At 42.8% G+C, this 24,822-nt stretch overlaps 1 protein-coding gene across 2 annotated transcripts in view; it reads left to right on the top strand.

The window, feature by feature from the left end:
- The window catches only part of EDIL3 (EGF like and discoidin domains 3), a 424,305-nt gene that overhangs the window by 107,088 nt on the left and 292,395 nt on the right, over positions 1 to 24,822 (top strand). For both annotated transcript variants that reach the window (XM_084832084.1, XM_084832085.1), the window contains exon 2: positions 13,190 to 13,318. In XM_084832084.1, coding sequence (XP_084688210.1) covers positions 13,190 to 13,318 — 129 coding nt within the window. The remainder of the gene's footprint in view (positions 1 to 13,189; positions 13,319 to 24,822) is intronic.

Genomic DNA, 24,822 nt, shown 5'->3' with positions numbered 1-24,822 from the left:
CAGATACTGTATAGTGCTGGATTATAGGTTAATGTTATGAGAACGAGCTGCAGTGAGCCTCAGGCTGCATGCTCCCCCCTCCTCTGGCACAGCTGTGTAGAGGAGTTGGGAGGCTTTCATTTCCATTTTAGATTAACTGCTGCTTGCTGTATTGTCCCAACCCAGAAAAACTGTGGTTATCTATGGTTAGTGGAAACAAACTGACTTCAAAACATAGTTTATGAAGCTGACTTATTTTATCTAACCATGGTTAACCATAGGTCAGGTTTCAGATGACACAGTAAAATATGGAAGTTTCCAACTTGCAGCAGCTGTGCCAGAGAAGGGAAAGGGAAGGCAAAGTGGGTGAGCCCAAGGCTCACTGAGGCTCATCCTCATAACGCTAAACCATGGTTCAGTGTTACATCCATACTCGGCCAGCATCTCTCAGTCAAATCTACTTGCAGAGTTGTTGCGAGGATAAAAATGGAATGACCTCACATTTGCCACTTGAGCTCCATGGAGAAAGTGCATGATGGTGGTGGTGATTATGGTGATTTAAAATATTCATAATAAATCCATCATTTGTCATCAATATGGACATTAGCCAAATTTAATTCCATTTCATTTCGCTGTAATACCTTTATGTGTTGATCGATTTGCTTTCCCTTTTACTCTCTAAAATTAAGCTTTTGATTAAAACACATACACTAATTTATGCTCTGTTCAAAGTGAATCATAACAATTCACTAAGACATAATAAAAACAATGAAATTCTAAATTCACTTAGCAAGGGCATTTTCAACTTTTATTTTCATTTGTTTGGAATGTTGGATGTCCTTGGTGTCTGACAGCTGAAAGAGGGCACATTTTGTCCCCATGTAATCTATGATAAAGTGATTCTACTGAATATATCTATTCTTTATCCTTTGCCCTTTTGCTCTTCTTGTTCTGTTTGAAACAGGCGTCCTGAATTCATTACATTGCTGCAATCTATTATTTTATATTGGTGACAAATGTACCTCAGTGACTGACATCAAAGCTTAGTCCAAGAAGAATGGCTGGCAAGAAATACAGTAACCAAGGCTATGCTGGGTATTTTCTTCCATCACAAAATCAAATTATGTTAGCTGCTCTGGGACTATTTTGGACAGGATGGCCATGTATCGTACTTTACAGAGGACCGTCCTCTATTTGAAGGAAGAGCAGGGGCCTAGAAGTTGTCTATCAACAGTTAGCATTAGCATCTGAAGAGCAGACTGAGCAGACACACAGGTCACCTGGTCACAGTCTTCCACACTAGGATGAGATGTATTGTGTATCTATTTAAATTATAATCACTATCTCTACAGTTGCACCTATACATATATATTAAGATATGCAAAATTTATGCAACTCTGTACCCTCTTTTGTCCTCTTTTTTGATGATGCATCAATGGCCACCTTAGCATATATAGAATCGGGAGCTAGTTATGATACTGCTGTTCTTAAGTGTTTTGGATTTTTCATATATACGGAACTCTGCTTGTAATGTCAACAATTTATTAGAGAGAGAGAGTTTGACCTTTTCCTCCTTTTTTTCTGAAGGAAGAATTAGGTGTCAGTTGAAAACATGTGTTTGATGATGAGAAAGGGGCTTTTGAAAGTAGCTGAGCAGAAGCTAGCATAGCATGCAGAAGAAACCTAATAAGGAGGATATGTTAGTTTTATAGAATGATGCTGTTTTATTTCCCATACGTATGCACTTTGAAAATTGAAAATCTTTTCAGGGAAATGAGGAGCAACCATTGCCATTGGATATTACTGACCAGTTTTCCAATTCCACTTTTAATAATTAAAACGATGGAACTAGATACAAAAACACCCCCACTCCCTATACTGCAGTTGCAATAAGACCTTTTTTTTATCCTCTTCATGTTTCATGAAGGACGGGACTTTCTTTACTTTGCCAGGTTAAAATATGGCTATTCAAGCCTGAAGCCCTGGAGTCCCTGGGCCTGTCACAAGTCAATGCAGAAGGGGTAAATAGTGATCTGCACACCATTGCTTTAGATGGGGAGACCTCAGTATCAGAAATTCTCGGTACATACATATCATGACCCCCTATATTTCAGTCTGTGAGTGCCATTGCAAAATGACACCACCCTCACACAATAGGGAGGTGTCAGCATGCTCAGGGAACCTCAAGGTTTGCAGAAGTACAAAATAATCTTTTTTTCTAAAGACTGGAAGAGAAAGCCCCCAAACAGCATGCATTCAGTGGCCATGAAAAGCTGACTGACTGTTGGATGGGAAAAACCAAAAGGTGAATAGGAAGGGGAATAGAATGTAGTATCATGGAGTAGGGCATAGCTGGCTGGCTGGCTGGCTGACTAAAACATGGAGCAGAAGCATTCTACACTGCAACATTTTGTTGCAGGTACCATTTTCATAGCATATGGGGTATTACTCTGAGGACATCTGAAATCTATTTGCCACCATCTCAAATTATAGGCAGTAAATTTGGCATTTTGTACAGCTGGCTAAAACTCTGTGCCAGTTTCTGACACATTAAAACAGCCTAGCCAGAAAGAATTCAAATAGCTGTGTGTAACATAATCCCAGCATAAAATGAGATAAACTTTCCAGAAATGAGAAATCTGGTGCTCATTCACTCTCAAACCCACAAACCCACTCTCAAACCACAAAGACTTCATGGCTCCTGACACAGATTGACTATGTAATTGAACAACATGAACCCAGGAACATTATCTTATGCCCAAGTTTCCTATTTAATTTTAATCAAATCTTCCATATGGTTTTGCACAAGCAGTATTTTCTTTGCCAGATTAATTATTAACATTGTTGGGAATATAATTCCCGGAGCATCTTCCACCTACGTTGGTAATAATTGGGTCCACAACATATTTTTTTTCCCTGAAGAGATTTAAATTTATCCCTGTAAGGTTGGCCTCTAGCCACCTTTACTCCCCAAAGGATGCTATGAACAACAAAACGTACCCAAAGAACACTGGGGTGGAATGGAAAAAACAGATGCTTTCAAATACGGAAAGGCAAATTGTTGGTTCTCTGCTTGAACCAACATGCATCTCCCTCAGATGCTTAATTGGCAGGATAGGAAACAACAAACATGAAGCGGGCCCACGCATGCCAATTTTCAAAATGACCTACTTCCCTAACACCTGGCAGAGTTAACTCAAGAATCTCCTCCCTCCCATTCATTTGCAAAAAGAGATGAATTCAGTGCAGGCTATCTTAGCACTGAAATCAGGGCTCCAAAATTAAAACTGCACACATGGCTTTGTAAATATTCATACTGTAAGTTGATGCTTGGATTGCTGTGATCTGCCGTTCCACCCTCCCCTCCACCCACAGAGCTTTGTAGCATTTCTCGGCAGAACTGAGCAGACATGATTAATAATTTATATTTTTAAAAATCCCAGGTAATAGTTAGTGCTCATTAACCTAGATGAACAAGCCTTCCCTGGCAAAACTGTAGACAGATAAAATTGAACTCAAGTCCACATTTAGAAAGAGTGATCTATTATCAAAATCATATTTTGGCCCGCATGTCATCCTCCTGGAAACTGTTCTACTCAGATTAAATGATTAGAACTGTTACCTAATTGAAGAAACCAATTTTCATTGGTTAATCGGCTGATTAAATTTGCATACATTTGCATATGAATATAAACAGTAACTCTGAATAAAATGCAAGTATTGTTTTAGCATTATGTATACATCTCTTGGCTGAGAGAAAGGGCTATGCCCTCCCTAAGATAATGCCTGCCAGTACAATTCTTATATTTACTTATTTTTATTTAACTAAACCTTGCAACTTTATAAGGGATTATATGAAGGAAAACCAGCACATGGGTGGAACACATAGTGATCTTCTGTGACAGCACCACCATTGCCTCTGTCATCCTTTCTTTCTTCTCCACTGGTCATCACCACTGTCAAAAGCAACAACACCAGTGATCTGCATGCTCCGCACAGCACTCTCTTGGTGAGGACCATGGATGAAACAGCTTTCTTTTTAATCCATTATAAAGTAGACTGGGTGTTGAACCTCAGGGCTGCAGACCACCTGGGGACCCAGTCTGCTAGCCCCACCCCTTGACTGCTAATCGTTTGGTGATTTCCAAATTGTGCCTTATTATTTTCCATTCTAAAAGGTGAAATGCCTCTCCTAAAATGTAGTTCCTGGCAGTAAGAGCTTTAAGCTGAAATATGCTGGTATTTTTGGGTACATTGCCCCCACTGTCTTAGAATCATAGAATAGGAGGGTTGGAAGGGGCCTACAAGACCATCGAGTCCAACCGAGTCTTGCCTTTGGCTGCCCCCACCCCCCACTGGAATGCAGCCCCAAGAACTTTTCCAAAAATGAATTTGGCCCCTGAACTGAAAGTGAATTTGACAGCCCTGGTCTGGTCTAGAACAAACTCCGCTGAAATAAATGGAGACTGTATTGCGATAGTACTTGACAGATTGTGCCAAACACATCTTGCATTATACGTATTATTGGTTCTTTAAAATGTGTTAAAAGCAAGCTGTTAGAATAAATATAACATGTGCATGCTATCTGTCACCTTTTAGTGAACAGTGGCATTACATATATGTATGTGTGGGGGTGTAAATGGCTCATATATAGCAAACATTCTTTTTCTACTAGACTTGTAAATACATGTGCATGAGTAGTTATTGCTTATAGAGATGGCATTTATGGCTGTTGGATGACTATACGTTGTTAAGCTGATTGCTTGCTAATAGTCAGGGGTGATCAGTTGATGTTTCCTCAGTGGGAACTAATGAGGAGAGATGCTTTCCTAAATGGGCAATTTACCTGCAGGAGTGGGGTTTCAGACCAGTGCTTTGTGGGGAAAGGGAGTTGTAGTTAGGAGACAGAGTTAGAAACACCTGTGAGTTTGGACAAAACCCAGTATTTATGAGCAGTCAATGAATATGACTGGATCACTGCTATGTATTTGTTTCTCTCTGCTGATTGTTACTGGTTTTATTAGACATGTTGTATTTTATTGTTTTAATATTGTTTATTGCATTTTATTGTTTTAATATCATGTTCTGCCCTAGGATTATTATGAAGAGTGGGGCCTGCTCTTCTGCCTGCAGACAGAGACATTTTTACTCAAAGAGGCCTTTGGTGTTTGATCTGTTGGGCTGGGTGCAGTTTTTATTCTTTTGTTGTTGTGCCTTTTAATTGTGTTTAATGTATTTGTTTTATGATTGTTTTAACTAAGTTTTTTTTAATGGTTCTTATTAGTGTTAGCTATTTATTTATTGGGCACCATTTCCTTAGTGGAAAGATAGGGTAGAAATTAAATGAATGAATACTTGGTCTGGACGTAGGCTTAGAAATCTATGCTTTTAGTTTAGGGAACCAGAAGCAGGATTAGAGGTTGTGCTGGCTGGTGAGGGATTCTTTTTTATTTCCACTATGCTCTGCTTGCATATCTGTAAATCAAACTTATATACAAGACAACATTTGTCTCCTGTGCTCCTTCAGTCTTTCCCTTGGGTTTCTCATCCCTCGGGTAGAGAGGAGCACTCAGCATGGGTGTCAGGAGTGGGAGGCATTATTCCCTCGTAGGGAAATGTGAGCTGCTGAGTGAGCCAAGATGGAGAGGGAAACCAGCATTCCTCAAATAAAAAATCAGAGCACTGCAGCAGCCATTTTCAAAAGAAGCTGCTGCAACCATGAAGGAAAGTATAGGAAGAAACTGAACACCATGAGATTAGAGTCATCTTTAAACAGCAGCTAAAAGACCAGCTGGTGAGACCCCCTCATGCCCTGGCCCACAAAGTGGATAAGCAGCTGGCTAGTTTGGATTGTGGAGTATTGAAGTCAGTTATCTCTCCAGAAGGCTGCCAGCAATAATAAGAGCAAAATGCTAGAGAAAGTGGCAGGACCAGGAACTTGAAAAGCCACTGGGAAAAGAAACTGCAGGAGTTGAAGCAGGAGAAAAGTGGCACGAAGGAGGGCCACATACAGTCTGGAGCCATGGGTAAGAGGAATCTTTATGGACTGTTAGTTTTTCATTTTGTTTGTCTGCCATGAAAGACTTAGACACAGCCTTCCCCACCCTGGTACCTTCCAGGTGTTTTGGACTACAACTCCCAGCATTCCAGACCACTGCCTGTGCTGGCTGGGGCTGTTGGGAGATGAAGTCCAAAATATCTGGAGGGCACCAGGTCAGGGAAGGCTACATAGGAAAGAGGGATCAAGCCTCTACAGTTCTGAATGTAGTCAAAAGGCAGGTCCCTACAATGAGAAAGAATAATCCGAGCCCATGAGTTATAGAAACTAGGAAGCCTAACTGCCTGCTTTTGAGATCATCCCGCTATGTAAGTGATTGGGAAGAAAGGGGAATTACTGTCAGCTGGTCTGAGTAGATTAGCCTTGCTGGCCTTGTATGGATAGTCTGGGTCAGGATGTGAATTAGAGTGGGCTAGGAGGAACCAGCTCAGGAACTGCAAGGCAAGAGGATGAAAGAGGGACAGAACTGGCAGGCAGCCAGAGGCCTAATGGTTCTGTGGAATTTATTTCCTGTTAAGAGGCAAATTTTGGGACTTGATGAAGGCTTTAGATCTGCAGTTTGGACCTGGGCTGAAGTCATCATTGGTCGAGAACCAGTTCAAGATTGGCAAGAGGGAGAAAAGGGTGGGGCATGTGCAGAACAGGCTCAGGCTACAATCTTATGCCCACTTGCCAGGAGTAAATCCCACTGAACTCAGTAGGACTCACTTTTGAACAGATACCAGTGGGTCTGTGCTGCTAAAGAGGTTTGTGGACCTGCTATACTGAGATGCATGTAGGAGAGTTTCATTCTTTACTAAGAGATGACTTGATTGGAGCTCTTGTGTGATCTTCCTGTCTGTGTCTGGGACCATAGAGATATGGTTTTTCTGTGCTAAGAAGGACTCAGTCATTTTACACTCAACAGTTACTTTATAAGTAGATGCTCATATACTATCTTTTAAATATTTATTAACAATGAGCAAGGGTATGTAATGCAATTATACAAAGAAATTGATTCCTTGGTATTTGTTGAGAAAGGTTACAACAGGAAAATAAAAGACAAAGCACTGTGAATACATCACCAATACAGATTTCTGCTAGCAGAGATTACTCCCTCCTGGGAGTTATTCATATTTGCATGACATGATATTAGGGATGTCTGTTGCCACGCAATCCTGCCCTTTTTGGCTCACTGGACTTCCACAGGGTGCCTGACTTGGCTTACTTTTGTAAGCTGAGCTGCACAGTTTCCCTGAGGTCTGGGGACTTGTAACACATTTTTTTTTGTCTCAGCTCAGCTGTAATTTGTGCAAATAGAGATTTGCACAAATTTCAGCCACCAATTGTGCAAATTTGCACAAACATAGGCTGCAATTTGTGCAAATTTGCACAACTCACACAAATGATGGCTGAAATTTGTGCAAATGTTCTCTCTCTCTCACACACACAGAGAGAGAGAGAGAGAGAGAGAGAGAGAGAGAAATTCCACCAGCTGGCCCTACTCATTCAGTACTGAGTCAGCCAAGCTGGAGGAAGATGTAATGGAGTCTGGGTGGCTGATCTGATGAAAGCTCATCAACCTCCACCCGTCACCCCCAGGATATCTTTGACATCCCTACATGATATTTTTTACTTGTACAGTTCTACAGAAACTTCCTAACTTGTTCTGTAGTTTTGACCTGTCTAAGTATGAATCTTATTGTGCAAGAGTGTCTCTTGTAATGTTCTCTTTTCCCCAGGTCAAACTTCCTGCCACTAATAGGTCAAAAGCAAACCTTGGTTCAGACATCTTAAGTATGCCTCTTTGATAAGCCTGATATGACCATTGCCTGAAAATTGGGGCAGAAGGCAGACAGAAGGCTTTTCTGTCTTCAGGACCACATCATCCCTCCCAGGCGCCGCCCTTTCCTTGAGAAGGCCTTAAAGGGACAGGGCCCTAGAGTGGAGCCTAGCACACCCTTCTTCTTTCTGACAATTCCCTCCAGGTGCATTGCTGGGTTGACATGGGGATATGGTTCCCTAACATGGAATGGGTTTCTCAGGGATGTGCTGACTGGGGATGGTGGGAGTTGTAGTCCACAATGTCTTGAGGGTGCTATGTTGAGGAAGGTAACTCTAGAATTTCAGACTCCAGAGGTCTCAACTCAACACAGGTCTCAACTCAGGGGTCCCTAGACCAATGGGCTTAGGCTGTGGCTGAGGCCTGGTCATGATACTGGGGACTTGGTTTCTGTTACCTCTTCCACAGTACCACTGGTCTAATAGGTCAAGCTGGCCCCTCCTCATCTGAGTCCAGGCTGCTGGTGAGAGTGGCAGCCCTGACAGATACTTCTGTCCAGAGAGGAACAAAAAATTGGCAGTGCAGATAATAATCACTTGGAAAGGGAAAACTCTTTCTAAATATGGAATCACCTTCTCTGTTTTTAATGACACATTTTATTTTTAAAAAGTTTTAGCAAGCAACATAAAAATGTATGTTTTTAATTTTTAACCTGCCTTTATTCAGGAACACTCACAGCTACAAGCCTTTCTGAGAAGGGGGTGGTGTTATGGGAGCTGGGTAACCATCCTTTGTTAAACTGATTGCTTGCTATTAGTCTGCGACAATCTGATGATATTTCCTCCATGGGATCTAATGACTGGAATAGGCAATTTACCTGCAGGGGTGAGATCTTAGGCCTGTGCCCTGCAAGGGTTTGTGAGAAAAGAAAGCAGTTAGGAGTCTGAATTTGGACTGAGAGAGTAGCAGAGGGTAGGGATGTATGAAAGTCACCATTTCACGGATTCATTCGTGGCGGGGGGGAGGGGCTCTGTCCCTCCCCCCAGAATCCTCGATGGGGGGGAGGCGCTCCGGTCACCCACCCCTGGAATCCTGCCCGGCTGGCTCTGCTCCGCCGCAATTCCGCGGAGCTGCCAGCCGGCTCTGCCCATGGCCGGACATCCGGCTGCTGGGCAGCAGAAATGCAAATGGCGGCGGCCGTAGCCACCGCAACTTGCGTCCCTGTAGTGAGCCATGATAGGCTACGTAAGTATTTATGTAGCCTATCATGGCAGGCTTAAAAAAAAACAAAACGCGTACGCAAATGGCGGCGGCTACGGCGGCCGCCATTTGCGTTCTGTATTTTTCGCCGTTTTAGCCTACATAAATATTTACGTGGGCTATTACGGTGAAATAAAGGGGAACGCAAATGACGTAGTGGGCGCCATTTGCGTTCCCCTTTTTTTGGCCGTAATAGCCTACGTAAATATTGGCCGTAATAGCCTATGTAAATATTTACATAGGCTAAAACGGCGAAAAATACAGAACGCAAATGGCGGCCGCTGTAGCCGCCGCCATTTGCATACGCGTTTTTTTTTTAAGCCTGCCGTGATAGGCTACGTAAATACTTACGTAGCCTATGACGGCATCCGCAGGGATGCAAAAGGTGTCCCTGCGTTAGCCATGATGGCTACGTATGTATTTATGTAGCCTATCACGGCCATGAAGAAGAAGCGAATGGCGGTTGCAGGGCGGCCGCCATTCGCAAGTCGGCGCCAACAGGAGCAGGTAAGTTCTCCGTTTCGCATGACTTTCGTGGGTTGGAGGGGTGGGGGCTTCATCCTGCCCAACTTTCGTGGGTTGGGGGAGGTGGGGGCTTCGTTCCGCGATGGATTTTGGGGGGCCGAATGCACTTGCATTCGGCCTCACCGAGATCCGTCGCGGAATTCTCTGACATCCCTCGCAGAGGGCTGTGAATTTAGCTGGACAGGAAGCAAGCTGCCTTAGAGGCTGTGGAGATTCACACTGTTGGTTTGGCAATCTAGTTTGGCTGCTGTCTGTAGGAGTCAATTTGCTTCTGCTAAGCTCTGCTTGTACACTGGTAAATAAATACAACAGATATTAAAGATACCATAAGTCTCCTGTGCTCTCTCATCCAGAGGAAATTAAACTCTGTAGCATTACCCTTGGGCTTTTCACCACTCAGGCTAGTGGGAGAACACTTTCATTCTGTTCGTAATCAGAATGAATGTTTTATTAATTACACATTAGTAGCATGTGACATATGCATATACAAAGATGGGAAATTCAGTTGGCATGACCTATTCTCATGTATTTTTGGTATTATGAAATAAGATTGTCCAGGTAAGATAGAGAAGAGCATTGGAAATATGTAACTTGGCATGCAATTTGAAAACAGACTGACACCTGACATCCAAGTGCTTAATCAAACTCCAGTGAAGTCGATGTGATGGTATTCAGATAGATGCTTTCTTGGGCATATGGAGCTCTGCTTGACAGCTGTCCAATTTGTAGTGCTGGAACCAGAAATGCTTTTATTGAAATTCTGCCATACTTGTATGTCATATTTAGGACACACACTTTCCTTTATAAAGGATTAAAAAAAAAAAAAGCTCACAAGTGTAGATGACGGGTTGCAGCACTTAACATAATATAAAAATATGAGAAGAGCCATGCTGGATCAGACCACAGGCCTCTCTGATCCAGCATTCTGTTTGCACAGTGTCTAACCAAATGCCTTTGGGAAACCCACAAGTTGGAGATGAGTGCAGTAGTGCCCTCCCACTCAAGTTCCTCAGCACCTGGCCTACAGAGGTATTCTTCCTTTAATACTGGAGGTAATATATAGCCATCATGACTAGTAGCCATTGATAGCCTTATCCTCCATGACTTATCTAATCTGCTTTGAAGGGGTCCAAGTTGGTTGCCGTCACTGCATCTTCCACAGCAAATGCCACAGTTTAATAGGGATGGTGCAAGCATCCGGTTGGGGCTCGAAGCCCAGCTGCTGTAGCCAGGAGTGTCTTTGCCCACTTTCAGCTGGTGTGCCAGTTGCACCCCCTCCTGGAGAAGGCAGATTTGGCCACACTGATACATGCCTTAATTACCTATCATTTAGACTACTGAACCATATTGAAAAGCCCCTGAAAAGTGTTCAGAAACATCAGCTAGGACAGAATGTGGCATTAAGAACATTGTCTGGTATGCACTGTCGAGATCACATATCACCAGTCTGAAACCAACTACACTTGCTTCCAATTTGTTTTTGAACCCAATTCAAGGTGCTCTTTTTCACCTATAAAGTCCTAAATGGCTTCAGGCCAGTATATCAAAAAGACTCTTCCTCCCATATGAGCTTGCTCATAACCTACAACATACATCAGAGGCACTGCTTTATAACCCATCACTGAGACAAGCTATATTGGTTGGTACCCAAGACAGGGCCATTTCTGTAGCAGCACCCTGACTGCGGAATTTGCTCACAAGGGAGATCAGGTTTTAGATATACTGTAAAAACTGTATTTTGTCAGATCTTTGATGGCCTGTGGTGGGTTTTAATATTGTGAGGCTTGTTTTAAATTGCTACGCTTGTTTTGCCTTTATTTTGTTATGAATTTATTGTATTGTATTTTATATATATTATGCATCATGTTGCGGGCCCTGGTGGGCAGAAAAACAATTTATAAATACTTTACATTAATAAGTTAAATACGTTATTGAACAGGGGTTATGCTTGATGATCTTTTGGTCCCAGACAACTTTTGTGGGTTTGATCCAAAGGAGTTTCCTCTGATGAAGAAGCTTATTCTGTTGGAGGAAGCTCCTCTAGAGAGTATAATTCTGAGATACAAATCCCACATTATTTTTTGTACTCTGGTTTCCCTGTGCAAGTAAAAACACCTATGCCAGTACAGTGTGAAGAGCTTGGGAGTGTAGAATTATGTACATCTTTTCTTTTAAAATTTGGAAGTGGTCGTTGGGAAGGGGCTGGGTTGCCACGTGTGTGTGTGTGTGTGTGTGTGTGTGTGTTCATGTGCACACACAAACACATAGAACTGTGCTCCTGCTATTGCCCACGGCATGAGGCACACTGCCTTCTCTCAGCTATAGACATCCACATTCATGTAGGTGTCTGCGGGGGGGACACATGCAGGTGGCTATGTGTCAACTTCCTCCTAATTGGGAAACCCCACCTACAGACGTCCATGCATTTGGGTCTTAGCTCAGTGGGAGAGCACATGAACTGTGTGCAATAAGTCCCAGGTTCAATCCCCAGCATTTACAGGTACAGCTGGGGAAAGCCCCTGTCTGAATCCCTAGAGTGCGCTGCCAGTCAGGGTTGACAATACAGAGTAGAAGGACCAATGTTCTAACTCAGTATAAGGCCATTTCTTCTGTTCCTATGAAAAAGCCTTTGTGAGAGCGGCTTCTTATGCATTGGCTTTTCTCCTGCAGAGGCCCATAAGTGGGTGCCCAATGCAGAAGGTAGGGCCAGGAGCACACACCTGCTCCTTGTTACTCTCATAAGTTCCCTACACATGAGTAGTATGTGAAGTGGGGGGCATGGTTTTAAGAGAAGCACAGCTTAATTGGTCTCACATACTTCCTTTACATCTGATGGCATAATGTGAATTTTATTCGGAAGTACAATGAAAAGTGAGAGTCTGTCCTGGTATTCTAACTAAAAGTGTTTGGGGGAAGATAGCTGACAACTTGCATAAAAATCCTAAGGAGAATGAAATGGAGAAAAAGAAAACAGGAAAAGAACATTTGGAACGAAGCATACAGAAACAGGAACAGAAATCAGTATTTTCTCCCTCTTCAAAAAGAACAACTTTTAACATAGTGCATCGGGGAGGTTCCTTGTTTCCTTTAGGTCTGCAAAAAATATTATGATGATGCTGTATTGTTGCTGACAGTTTCTTTGGGAATCCATATTTTTTTCCCTCTCTTTTATAAAAGCTTCCCAGGGTAAATATCAGATGCTCTCCTGTCTTCCTGTTCAACAATAATCCCCCATCAATCCTCCCTATTCTAAGATGGTATTATTCTAAGTTTCAGCACAAGTATTCAATGGGTGTTACTTGCTTAGTGGCACAGAAAGAATAATAATCATAAATATATTTTCCCCCATAAAAATTCATATCTTTAAGCCATAACCATCGGATGGAGTATGGCTTTTTTTTTTTTTTTTAATGAAGCTGGTTTTAACAGAAACCTATCAGCAGAGCACTGTAGAACATTTTATTGTTAAGAGATTTTGTTCTTACAATGGGAAAATTAATAAGCCTATTTTTGACTGCCAGTGAGCCTACATTTACAGAGTTGTTCATCATGGTTTTTAGAATTATATATTCAAATGATCATGAGACTCCTTCTTTAATTCTCAGGGGATGTATGTGACTCCAACCCCTGCGAAAATGGAGGCATCTGTTTATCAGTGTCGGATGCTGACTTCTATTCTTGTGAGTGTCCCGACGGCTTCACAGATCCCAACTGTTCTAGTGTTGTGGAGGTTGGTAAGTGCAAACAAAACAAAAAAGCAATAATTGTTGAAATACATAATTACTTTCTGAATCCACAAAGTACAATATATTCTATGTATTTTTGCAATGCTCGAGACATTATCTTGTTCACTACTAATGCCTTATTTTTAGTCTTTGTACACTGAACTCATATTTTTTACATATCTGTAAGAATCCCACCTGTTGGTTGGAGACATGATACTAGCCATCCCATTCAGCTGGGATTGGGCTCATCTACCATTACTCTAGTCATCTGCAAGCAGGCTGAAATAATTTGTGTGTGATGGCTCCCCCACACTATGGATTTGCTGTGCAGCATGGCTAGCCACGCAGATGATACATACTGTGTGGTGGATCGCCATGCCACCACCATAGTGACTGCCAGGAAGTTGTATTGGTTGCATGCAGAATCTCTAAACAGAGCAAGAAATCCACCTGGCAAGGCATGCTACAAATTTACGCCCACAGCATGGAGAAGCTATCATGCAGAAAATATTTCCATTGGCCTCCACATGGATGGCATAATGTGCAGAGAGGCTGTTGGAAAGAGTTCATGCCACACCAACAGGCCCAAATGGACTTTTGATAGCAGAGATAACAGTTCAGAAAGAATAATATCTCCAACAAAATACAGCTAGAGTATTAGCATTTCAAAGATGTCAAATGATTTCACAGACTACACATCTCAGTTATCAGGAGGCTGCAGGCAGCATCACGTTTTTGAAATTATTTTAAAGCAACTTCCTATCTATATCTAGTGGGTGGAAAGAAGCTTTTATAGAATAACGAAAGTAATGCAGTTGGCTTGTAAGGCAAATGAAGCACTGTATCCCAGTCAGGGTAGGAGAGAAATAAAAGCCAAGGGAAATGACCACTTTGAACTACAGTTATACTTGGTCAAGAAGTTCCACGCTGCTCATTATATTTCAGTGGTTTCCAGATCAGTTTTCTTAGTTAATAATAAAAAAGGAAGACCTGCCATCCGCTAGCTCTGCAAAGTCAGCCCAAGATTCATGAGTCAGCCCATTTTCTTTCCGTTTCATGAATCATCTTCAGTAAATAAGAGTTCAATAGGCTAAAGCAAACCTACAGGGACAGCGATAACATTCCCGTTGCATTCTGTATCCATAGTAGCAGAATAAGTGCATAGTGAGTGTGGTACTTGATCTGTGACTTAATTTCCCACCCTTCCTTGTCCATACTGATAGAGTACTACCTTTGAATATGAATCTGACTTAAGCCTACTGTGTGAATATGTCCTTGGATTAATGGCATTTATATTCATGGATTCCTGCAGCTCCATTGTTTCCACCAATATAAATCAGAGAGCTGTTGAAAAAAGGCATGCATTGCCTTCACCTTTAATGTAAATACCCAGCTGAAGGAAGCCAGGTAGGCGAAGGGGAAAGGGGATAGGGTCCAGGGCCAAGGATAGAGCTTGGAAGAAGGCTGAGGACCACATGAAATTGTACCAAGGGCTGCACACTGGCCCATTTCTAGGGGGTGTCTCCACCAGCAATTTACTCCAAGCTGGCTGTGTGTTGAGGTTGTTAGGGATACATGATGTCATGGCCATCCAGCAGCCATGCCGGGGGTTATCAGGAAAAAACAGGATTTCCTGAGATTGCTTAAAGTCCAGTTCTTTTCCTCAAGTCAGCTTCTCGGTGGTATAGTTGCTGTGTGCCCCAACCCCCACATTTACCTCGGGTACGCCAGCCCTGCCCAGGGGTGTGCCTTTCACCATGACCCTGGTCAAGGAGTGTTTCCTGTCTGTGTTTCCCAGCACAAATCAATTACTATCTACTCAGAAGTAACACCCATTGTGCTCAATGAGGCTTGTCTGCCAAATGTGCCCATAGGAAATAATTACTCCCCCCCTCCATTCCGGAGAAGTGTGGGGGGGGAGTCTGGAGGGAGGGGAAGCCTTCATTGGTAGAGCAGCCCCTGTCACCCAGATGATGTTCACATCACCCCCCCTCCACACACACACACACACACACATCAGGCAGTATGTTTTGTAAAGCAACTTAAAATGGGGCGATGCACACCCTCGTAAAGCTCTGCCCAGACAAAAATCTGCTCTTAGAAAAATGCAGGTAAGCCACTCCTCTCTTCTCCTTCCATTGTCCTGGAGACACAGCCCTAGTCTATGCAGAGCCAAACCTCTTACCTGTTCCTCCTCCCACATTGTTAGGCCTGTTTCAGCTGCCCTCCCCATCTTTCCACCTTTTTGTTTTCTTTAAAACAGGGCTGCAGAACCTCAGGTATGTGGTCCCAATCTGGCCCTCTTGAGGTTCCCCAGGTGGCCATACCCTTTCCTTTGGCCACACCCCCTCTCCCCCAACCACTCCCCCAACCACTCACTGGGTGGCTTCTTGGCTTTTGAGCAACTTTTTCCCCATTCTAAAAGGCTGAAATGCCTCCCCTAAGGCTTTGTCACTGGCAGTAAGAGCTTCTAGCTAAACTATGCTGGCACTTTGGGCCCCACCCCTTTGCCCACACTCTCTTTGCCTTTGGCCTTGCCCACCCTGGACTGTGAAACCAAAGAGCTTCTCTGGAATGGAATTTGGCCCTCGGGCTGAAAGAGGTTCAACAGCCCTGCTTTAAAAGCTCGTTAGCCCACAGTCTACACTTTCTTAGATGTTTGGTGTTCATGTTGCTGTTTCCCACAGAAGTTGTCCCATGTGCTTTCACAGGAGATGGTCACATAAGAACAAATAATATGTGGTGAAGTAATCGATTGTTCCAAATGTCTTTCAAGATACAAAACTATGTTATCTTGCTCCTGTTCTCAATCTAGTAACTCATTATAAAAGAAAACATAGTGGCATCCACTTATATCTTCTTAGATGTGGTCCTTCATCTGGATGCCTGTTCAATGAGAAAGATGCACATAATGGGAGAGTCAATTCTGGAAATTTCTGACCATCTGGGACCAATTCCTTGCATTGTATTAATCACAAGACAACATAGTTATGTTTGTACATGTTTCTTTGAGTATTCACTTTCATCTCCCCTTACCAGCCCCAGCCTCAGCCTTTTTGTGTCCCTGTTTGTCCTCTTTCTTTCTGTGTCTGTGACTGAACACCTACCTACTTCAGTCCAGTCGGTTATGTTGTGTTGGGATGGATGGGATGGGATGGCACAGAATTTGCTGTTGTTCCATTGAAAAACTGTACTTAAGTAAAGACACCTCTCTCAAAAAGCTTACCGTTTACATGTAAGATGAGAGGTAGCAGCAGGCCACTCCAATGAACAGATGACAGCAGGATATTTTACCAACAGAAGTGATTATGATCTAATCTCAAAGTGTAATGAGCACATTTCTGTAATACCCGCCAACTTGCCAGCATCAGCTGTCAGGATGATTGTTGCCATACCTCTATTCTTCAGCAAGAGTCACTGAGAAAGCATGAGGTTACAGCCTTCATCTCATCTTAGAGACTTAACAAAAACTAGTGCAATTTCAGGCCTTCCTGGTACTTGGCTTATTTAGAACTTACTTTAATTTAAGAACTCACTTTTTCTTCTCTAGGGGAATTGTGGCTTGTCCTTCACCGATTGTGGCTCTTCCATTTCAATAAGGTATTCCATGAGGCTTGCTTCTTAATCCTTTCAGCATTTTTGGATCTAGACGCTTTACAAGCCTGGCCTTCAGCTAGTTTCCCTGGAGAGTTTGTTTGAGGAAGCGAGTAGCAAAACCCTGCCTAATAGCCCCATTGACACAGTGGACGTCCTTCTTTTGCATCTGAGTTGGCAGCAACTGGGAGGCAGGTGACATGCTATAGGGAGCCAGATTTTTCCCCATTATTGGCCCCTATTTTTTGAGGAAAAAGCCTTTTTGTGTTGCCTTTATGCTATAAGGACTCCATGTGGCTAACCATTATTTATAATCAGTAATGCAATCTAACACAACAAAAATACAGAGCCAATTTAAAACTAGGGAAGCAATTACCACTGTAAAGACATTTCCACAGACTATTAAAATATAATTCCTTTGAAGAGCATTGCTTGAATTGGACAGTCTAAGTAGCTGAAGCTACAGAAATTGCTGTCTAAATTGATTCAAAGAAAAAAAATGAACTGTATGTTTATATATCAACATTTCTGCTGCATATCAGTTCAGTAAAATATTTAACAGTAATAAAGTGTCTGATCAGACTTTCCTTATACAAACTTCAAAGGCATTTGCTGAGAATGGTGTGAGATTTTTCGTGACTTTTAAAAGAACCCAGAATGAATGATGTGGGGGTGGTAGAGGAAAGGAAACCAAAGGGAGGTAACCAGTGCCTATAAAAGATCAGCAAATGAAATGACATTAGGTGACACCTAAAGAGCTTTGAAAGTTTTCAGGAGAGTGAGAATATATGTGTTTTGCGTGAATTATGAAAGAAATAATGTTTTGTACTGAATGGAAGACTTGAGTGTAAGAGACAGCTTATTCATAGCATTCAGCATTACAGTTTTACCTCATAGGAGTATGATGTTCTATAACTAGGAAAAATTAGGTAGTTTTATTCATCATGAATTATAATAAGTGTAGCGTTACATTAAATTAACTCAGACTTATAACCAGCTATTTGCTTTGGCACCTGTAGTGGGTGGAGTAGATTAAGGATTTTTTATTAAATCTGGTTCCTTTTTCCCCACTTAAATACAAAGGACTATGGATAAATATGTGGGCAGATAGGTTCTAAACACTTTTGTAAAAACAAACAGAAACCCCAAAGGTACCAGAGACAAATGTACTAATCCAAGCGTAAAACATCCTAAAGTGGTTCAAGCAATACGCTCCTCATCAGGGGACTGTCTTTAAAATACACAAGAAATCATGATCCACAATAACAGTAGACATTATTTTTCTTCACGCAGGCACAGATGAAAGAATAAGCAATGCTTCATGCAATAAAATGTACACGTGCTAATATTTTTTACAAAGAAAATATGGCATAATTTTAGAAAGAAAATATAGCGAAATTAACTAGCCTACAATATGTTTAGACTTCACTTTTAACAGGAACATTAACAAATGAAAACACTTTCCAAGGTATGAAAAGGGTCACATCTTCCACACCTTCCATTCTTCCATGCATCATTTTTACTTTGGCACCTGTTCACTAACATTGCCCCCCCCCCCCCCGCACACACCCCGCCATCTGCTAGGGAGCACCTTCCAATGGCTTAGCCTTTCTTGCATTGGGATGTGTATTAAATTGTGCATTCCACTGAAATCACTCAAGTGAAAGGGAACATCTGCATTCAGATATGCATTCAAATGCACATTTGCTGTGGATTTCATTCCTGTGCTCTGCTGTAGTGTACCAGTAAATTTTGAAGTGCAGGTGCTAGGGATGTATGGATTTTGTTAAATCCATCCTGTCTGTGTTTCGCAAATTGTCAGGCATCTTTCATTACGTTGCCCACTCATTGAAGGAATTGCATTTTTTTAAACCAGAATTTCATTCTACTTGTGCTAATTCACGTTGGTGAATTAACTCATTCACATTGGTGTGCATTAACTCGTTCAAATTAGTGCAAATTCCCCCCAAAGTGAAAAACTGGTCCTCAAGTCTGTCAAATCTGCATGACTCAAAAACAGCTGGTCTGTTGCAGAATCCACAGGGCAGACTTATAGAAATCCAAACTCATCTGTTGTGGATTTCTCCAGCATCCCTAGCAGGTGGTTATCATGCTGTTCCCATAGCCACACCCCCGAGAACTGTCCCAAAATGCAAGCAGTGGTGTGGATCCAGTTCTAGTAGTTTTCATTTCCACCATGACCAAAGGTAATGGATCTTAATTGACCATTAAAGACCAAGCCACCCTAAATACTTTGCGTTATGACATGGAACAACATATTGCTGTCGGGATAATTCATTCCCCCCTCCCCCAGCTACTGTGAGAACTGTAGCAAGGTTCAGAGGAAACACAGAATTCTGAGGGGGGTGGCAGATGTTGTCAGCATCTCTGCTAATAAAACGGTGCTGGTCCTGTGGTCCTGTGAGCCCTGGCTCCACTACACCTCTGGTGCTCTGCATTTTTCTCAGCGGGTTGCACATCTGATGCAAAATGCAGCCCTCCTTTGGTTCAGCGCTATGAAAAGGGACTTCCTGGCACACACTTATCTCCCGACTGACACCAGGATACAAACTGTTGTGAGTGGCAGTTTATCCTCACATCAACACTGCATAAGGTATGTTAGTCTGAGGGACAGTGCTTCGCTCAAAGCCACCCAGTGAGTTCATAGCTGAGTGGGGATCTGGAGTTTTCTCATAGTCAAGCTCAGTGGTATCCTTTCCACTACACTGGCTCTGGCATGTTTAAAGGAAGAAGTCCATGTGCGCCCCTACCCCTGCTGGATCAGGCTCAGGAACCTTATCACCAAGTCCAATAAAGTCAAGATTGATGAGTGAGGAACATCTCGATAGGCAGAAAAAATGCAAGTGATACAGGAAATGGTAGTTATTCTTCAGCCAGTTCTGATTTTGAGAGGCAAATAACCATCATCAGCATTTGTAAAATGTAACTGTGTGCCAGCAGTTTAAAAAAATCAGTGCAGATGTACTTTTGTGAAAGAAAGGAAGTACTTTGATTAGACATTGCTCATGCTTCTATTTCTTAATTTTGGAGCATTTGACTTTTTTATCATCCGTTCAACATAGGCTCTCTAATTAGGGAAACATTTGGCTAAGCAAGATTGGTTTTGCAGATAAAGAAATTGCACTGTCAGTGCCATTTGATTTATTCAAAAAATATGGCTAAATATACTGTAATTTAACATGAGAGCCCTAATGCCTTCAAAAACAAGGCATTTAGTTTTAGCTTTTGCTTTTGCTGGCATGAAAGAAGAAACATCTGCAGTTGTTTGTGACTCAACCCACTCAATGACACACTGATTTAGGTCAGTAGCAAATGAAAAGTACTGCATTAATCTTGCCCTAAGAAGTGGCGTCTTTTAGGTAACTATAAATGATATGAAAACGGTCCTCCAACCAAGAAAGTACAGATTCATGAACACAATTTATTAATAAATAGCGTATTGAACTCACTGTCTCTCAGCCTAACTTATTTCACAGTGCTGTTGTAAGAATAAAATGGAGGCAGGTTACACAGTTTGAGCACCTTGGAGGAAGGACATGATATGAGTAATAAATATATAGAATTATAACAAAAAAAAAGATACTGTTATTCATTTTGTTGTTATATGTAGCATCTTGTGTTATGACTCCTTTTTTTTAATTCCAGCTTGCCAGACACTACCAGAAGTGAATTATTTTGCTCTCTGACTGAGAGTAAGGGCTTCTTCACATGGAGCTTTTATCCTGCTACTGAGATTGGTTACTTATGGAAGTTTGCGGGCCCTTTAGATGACGTCATTAGCCTCCAGGGTGTCTCCTGCACTACATGACCTTTATTCCATTTGTAAAAAGATCAGAGATAATGAGCTATCAAATTACAGCCCTTGAGTTCCCTCTTTGAAAAAGGAAATGCTGCAATAAGAGGAGCTAACCCAATGAAACCTATGGAAGACTCAGATAAGGGGAAAAAGGAGTGGGGAAAGGTGGGGAGGAAGCACGTATAAAGGGAGTCTGTTGTGATCCTGCATTTAAAACAGAAGCAGAAAGCCCCGTTTTAAATGTGGGATTTTAGGTTGGTGTTGTTGTTGTTGTTCAGTCGTTCAGTCGTGTCCGACTCTTCGTGACCCCATGGACCATAGCACGCCAGGCCTTCCTGTCCTGCGCTCTCTCCCGGAGCGTGCTCAAGTTCATATTCATTGCATCTGTGATGCTATCTAGCCATCTCATCCTCTGCCGTCCCCTTCTCCTTTTGCCTTCAGTCTTTCCCAGCATCAGGGTCTTTTCCAGGGAGTTTTCTCTTCGCATTAGGTGGCCAAAATATTGGAGCTTCAGCTTCATTATCTGTCCTTCCAATGAGCACTCAGGGCTGATTTCCTTTAGGATGGACTGATTTGACCTCCTTGCAGTCCAGGGGACTCGTAAGAGTCTTCTCCAGCACCACAGTTCGAAAGCATCAATTCTTCGGCGCTCAGCCTTCCTTATAGTCCAGCTCTCACAGCCATACATTACTACTGGGAAAACCATAGCTTTGATTAGACGGACCTTTGTCGGCAAGGTGATATCTCTGCTTCTTACTATGCTGTCTAGGTTTGCCATAGCTTTCCTCCCAAGGAGCAAGCGTCTTTTAATTTCATGGCTACAGTCACCGTCTGCGGTGATCTTGGAGCCCAAGAAAGTAAAATCTGTCACTGCTTCCATTTCTTCCCCTTCTATATGCCAGGAAGTGATAGGGCCAGATGACATGATCTTAGTTTTTTTAATGTTGAGTTTCAAACCAGCTTTTGCACTCTCCTCTTTCACCCTCAACAAGAGGCTCTTGAGATCCTCTTCGCTTTCTGCCATTAGGGTGGTATCGTCTGCATATCGGAGGTTGTTGATAATTCTCCCGGCAATCTTAATTCCGACCTCTGATTCATCCAACCCGGCATTTCTCATGATGTACTCTGCATATAAGTTAAATAAGCAGGGTGACAATATGCAGCCTTGTCGTACTCCTTTCCCAATTTTGAACCAATCGGTTGTTCCATGTCTGGTTCTTACTGTTGCTTCTTGACCCTCGTACAGGTTTCTCAGGAGACAGGTAAGGTGGTCTGGTACTCCCATCACTTTAAGAATTTGCCACAGTTTGTTGTGATCCACACAATCAAAGGCTTTAGCGTAGTCAATGAAGCAGAAATAGACGTTTTTCTGGAATTCTCTTGCTTTCTCCATGATGCAGCGAATGTTGGCGATTTGATCTCTAGTTCCTCTGCCTCTTCGAAACCCAGCTTGTACTTCCGGTAGTTCTCGGTTCGCATACTGCTGAAGCCTAGCTTGTAGGATTTTGAGCATCACCTTGCTGGCATGTGAAATGAGCGCAATGGTGCGGTAGTTTGAACACTCTTTGGCGTTGCCCTTCTTTGGAATTGGAATGTAAACTGACCTTTTCCAGTCTTGTGGCCACTGTTAAGTGTTCCAGATTTGTTGGCATATTGAATGCAGCACTTTAACAGCATCATCTTTTAGGATTTTAAATAGCTCGGCTGGAATACTGTCATCTCCGCTAGCTTTGTTGTTACTAATGCTTCCTAAGGCCCACTTGACTTCACTCTCTAGGATGTCCGGCTCAAGTTCAGTGACCGCATTATCATGGCTATCAGGGACATTCAGATCTTTCCTGTATAGTTCTTCTGTGTATTCTTGCCACCTCTTCTTAATCTCATCTGCTTCTGTTAGGTCCCTGCCTTCTTTGTCCTTTATCATGCCCGTCTTTGCACAAAACGTTCCCTTGAGATCTCCAATTTTCTTGAAGAGATCTCTAGTCTTTCCCATTCTGTTGTTTTCCTCGATTTCTTTGCATTGTTCATTTAAGAAGGCCTTCTTGTCTCTCCTTGCTATTCTCTGGAACTCTGCATTCAGTTGGGTATATCTTCCCCTTTCTCCTTTGCTTTTCGCTTCCCTTCTTTCGTGAGCTACTTGTAAAGCCTCATCAGACAGCCACTTGGCTTTCTTGCATTTCTTTTTCTTTGGGACGGATTTCGTTGCTGCCTCCTGAACAATGTTACGGACCTCCGTCCATAGTTCCTCAGGCACTCTGTCTATCAGGTCTAATCCCTGAAATCTATTCCTCACCTCCACTGTATATTCATCAGGGATATGATTTAGGTCATACCTGAAAGGTTTAGTGGCTTTCCCTACATTCTTCAATTTAAGCCGAAATTTTGCAAGAAGCAGCTCATGATCTGAGCCACAGTCAGCTCCAGGTCTTGTTTTTACTGACTGTATGGAGCTTCTCCATCTTTGGCTGCAAAGGACATAATCAATCTGATTTCGATATTGACCATCTGGTGACGTCCATGTGTAGGGTCGCCTCTTGTGCTGTTGGAAAAGAGTGTTTGCTATTATCAGCGTGTTCTCTTGGCAAAACTCTATTAGCTTTTGCCCTGCTTCATTTTGTACACCAAGGCCATGCCTGCCTGTTATCCCGGTGATTTCTTGACTTCCTACTTTAGCATTCCAATCCCCTATGATGAAGAGGACATCTTTTTTTGGTGTTAGTTCTAGAAGGTGTTGTAGGTCTTCATAGAACCGATCAACCTCAGCTTCTTCGGCCTCAGTGGTTGGGGCATAGACTTGAATTACTGTGATGTTGAATGGTTTGCCTAGGTTGGTGTAGAGTTGCTCTAACAATTTAGATGGGCAATTTGCATAGGAGCCCTCTGGCTATCCTAAGCCTTGCTGGCAAGAACAGGAAGGGGATGGAGGTGAATCCATTCCCTGTTCCTTTGTAAAAAAAAAAATTAAAAATCAGCTACATGGGCCTCTGAACCCATCCTGCTGACCTACCTTGTTGTAGGTGGTGACAGAGATCCTGTGTATCTGGGCTTCTTCCCTTTCCATAGTGGCTGCAAGTAGGGGGGAGAGGAGGAAAGCTGGATTCTTCTTCCTGAGGTCATAGGAGTGTCCATGGACTTGGGAGGGAGAATCCAACATATCCTATGGTCCCTGGGACACACTCCCGGGACCATAAGATTTCTCTGCCCATCACTAAATTGAATGCAATCTAAGAATGTACGAATCCCTTACCTGCCAGTCTGAGGGGGGGGGGTCCGCGCGGGGGGTAGGCAATCCGTTCCTCGCCCCAGAATCCTCGCCGGCCGGCTCTGCTCCACAGCAACTCTGCAGAGCCACTGGCCGGCTCCGTACAGCAAGCAATACATCCGCCACTGCTGTGCCATATTGTTGAGCACTCACTGCAGGAAGGGGACTGGATGCAAATGGCGTCTGCTATGCCATTTGCATCCCTGTTTTTTCACACGATAGGCTATGCAAATATCTATGTAAATATAAATGCGTAGCCTATCATATGAAAAACAGGGATGCAAATGGCATAGTGGATGCCATTTGCTTCTGGATCCCTTCCTGCAGTGAGTGCTCAGTGATACGGCACGGCAGTGGCAGCTGTATCGCTTGCTGTACGGAGCCAGCCAGCGAGGAGGATCCGGCTCTGCGTGGGTCTGGTGGGAGGTGGAGGTAGGTGGATCCATTCCGCCACGGACTCCGGAGGCTGGATTCAAAAGAATCTGGTCTCAATGGAGTCCATGTTGAATTCTCTGCCATCCCTAATGCAATCCATCTTCCATGTATTGGGGCCTAACAGGTGCTCTTTACACACACATGCATACACACACGCATACACACACACTGTTTTTCCTATTGCAGGAAGCAGAAAAAGAAAGGTGATCTATTGACCCACAACACATGGTTAATGAATTGCATTTGGTGTAGTAGGTCACAAGATGTGCAAGGCCTAGATTATGTTCTTCCTTTGGATCTATTAACTTTCCCTGACAGTATTTTCCATTTTTAGCTAAGGGCCAAACTAGACAACCATCTTTACATTTTTCTTTTAAAAATGCAGCAGTTGGGGTGGGGCTGGGG

The sequence above is a fragment of the Heloderma suspectum genome, chromosome 2, assembly GCF_057233095.1.
Source record: "Heloderma suspectum isolate Gila_16-S chromosome 2, 16-S_ref, whole genome shotgun sequence".
Classification (NCBI taxonomy): domain Eukaryota; kingdom Metazoa; phylum Chordata; class Lepidosauria; order Squamata; family Helodermatidae; genus Heloderma; species Heloderma suspectum.
The sequence above is the reverse complement of the archived record's forward strand: the minus strand, read 5'-3'. Positions and strand labels throughout refer to the sequence as shown.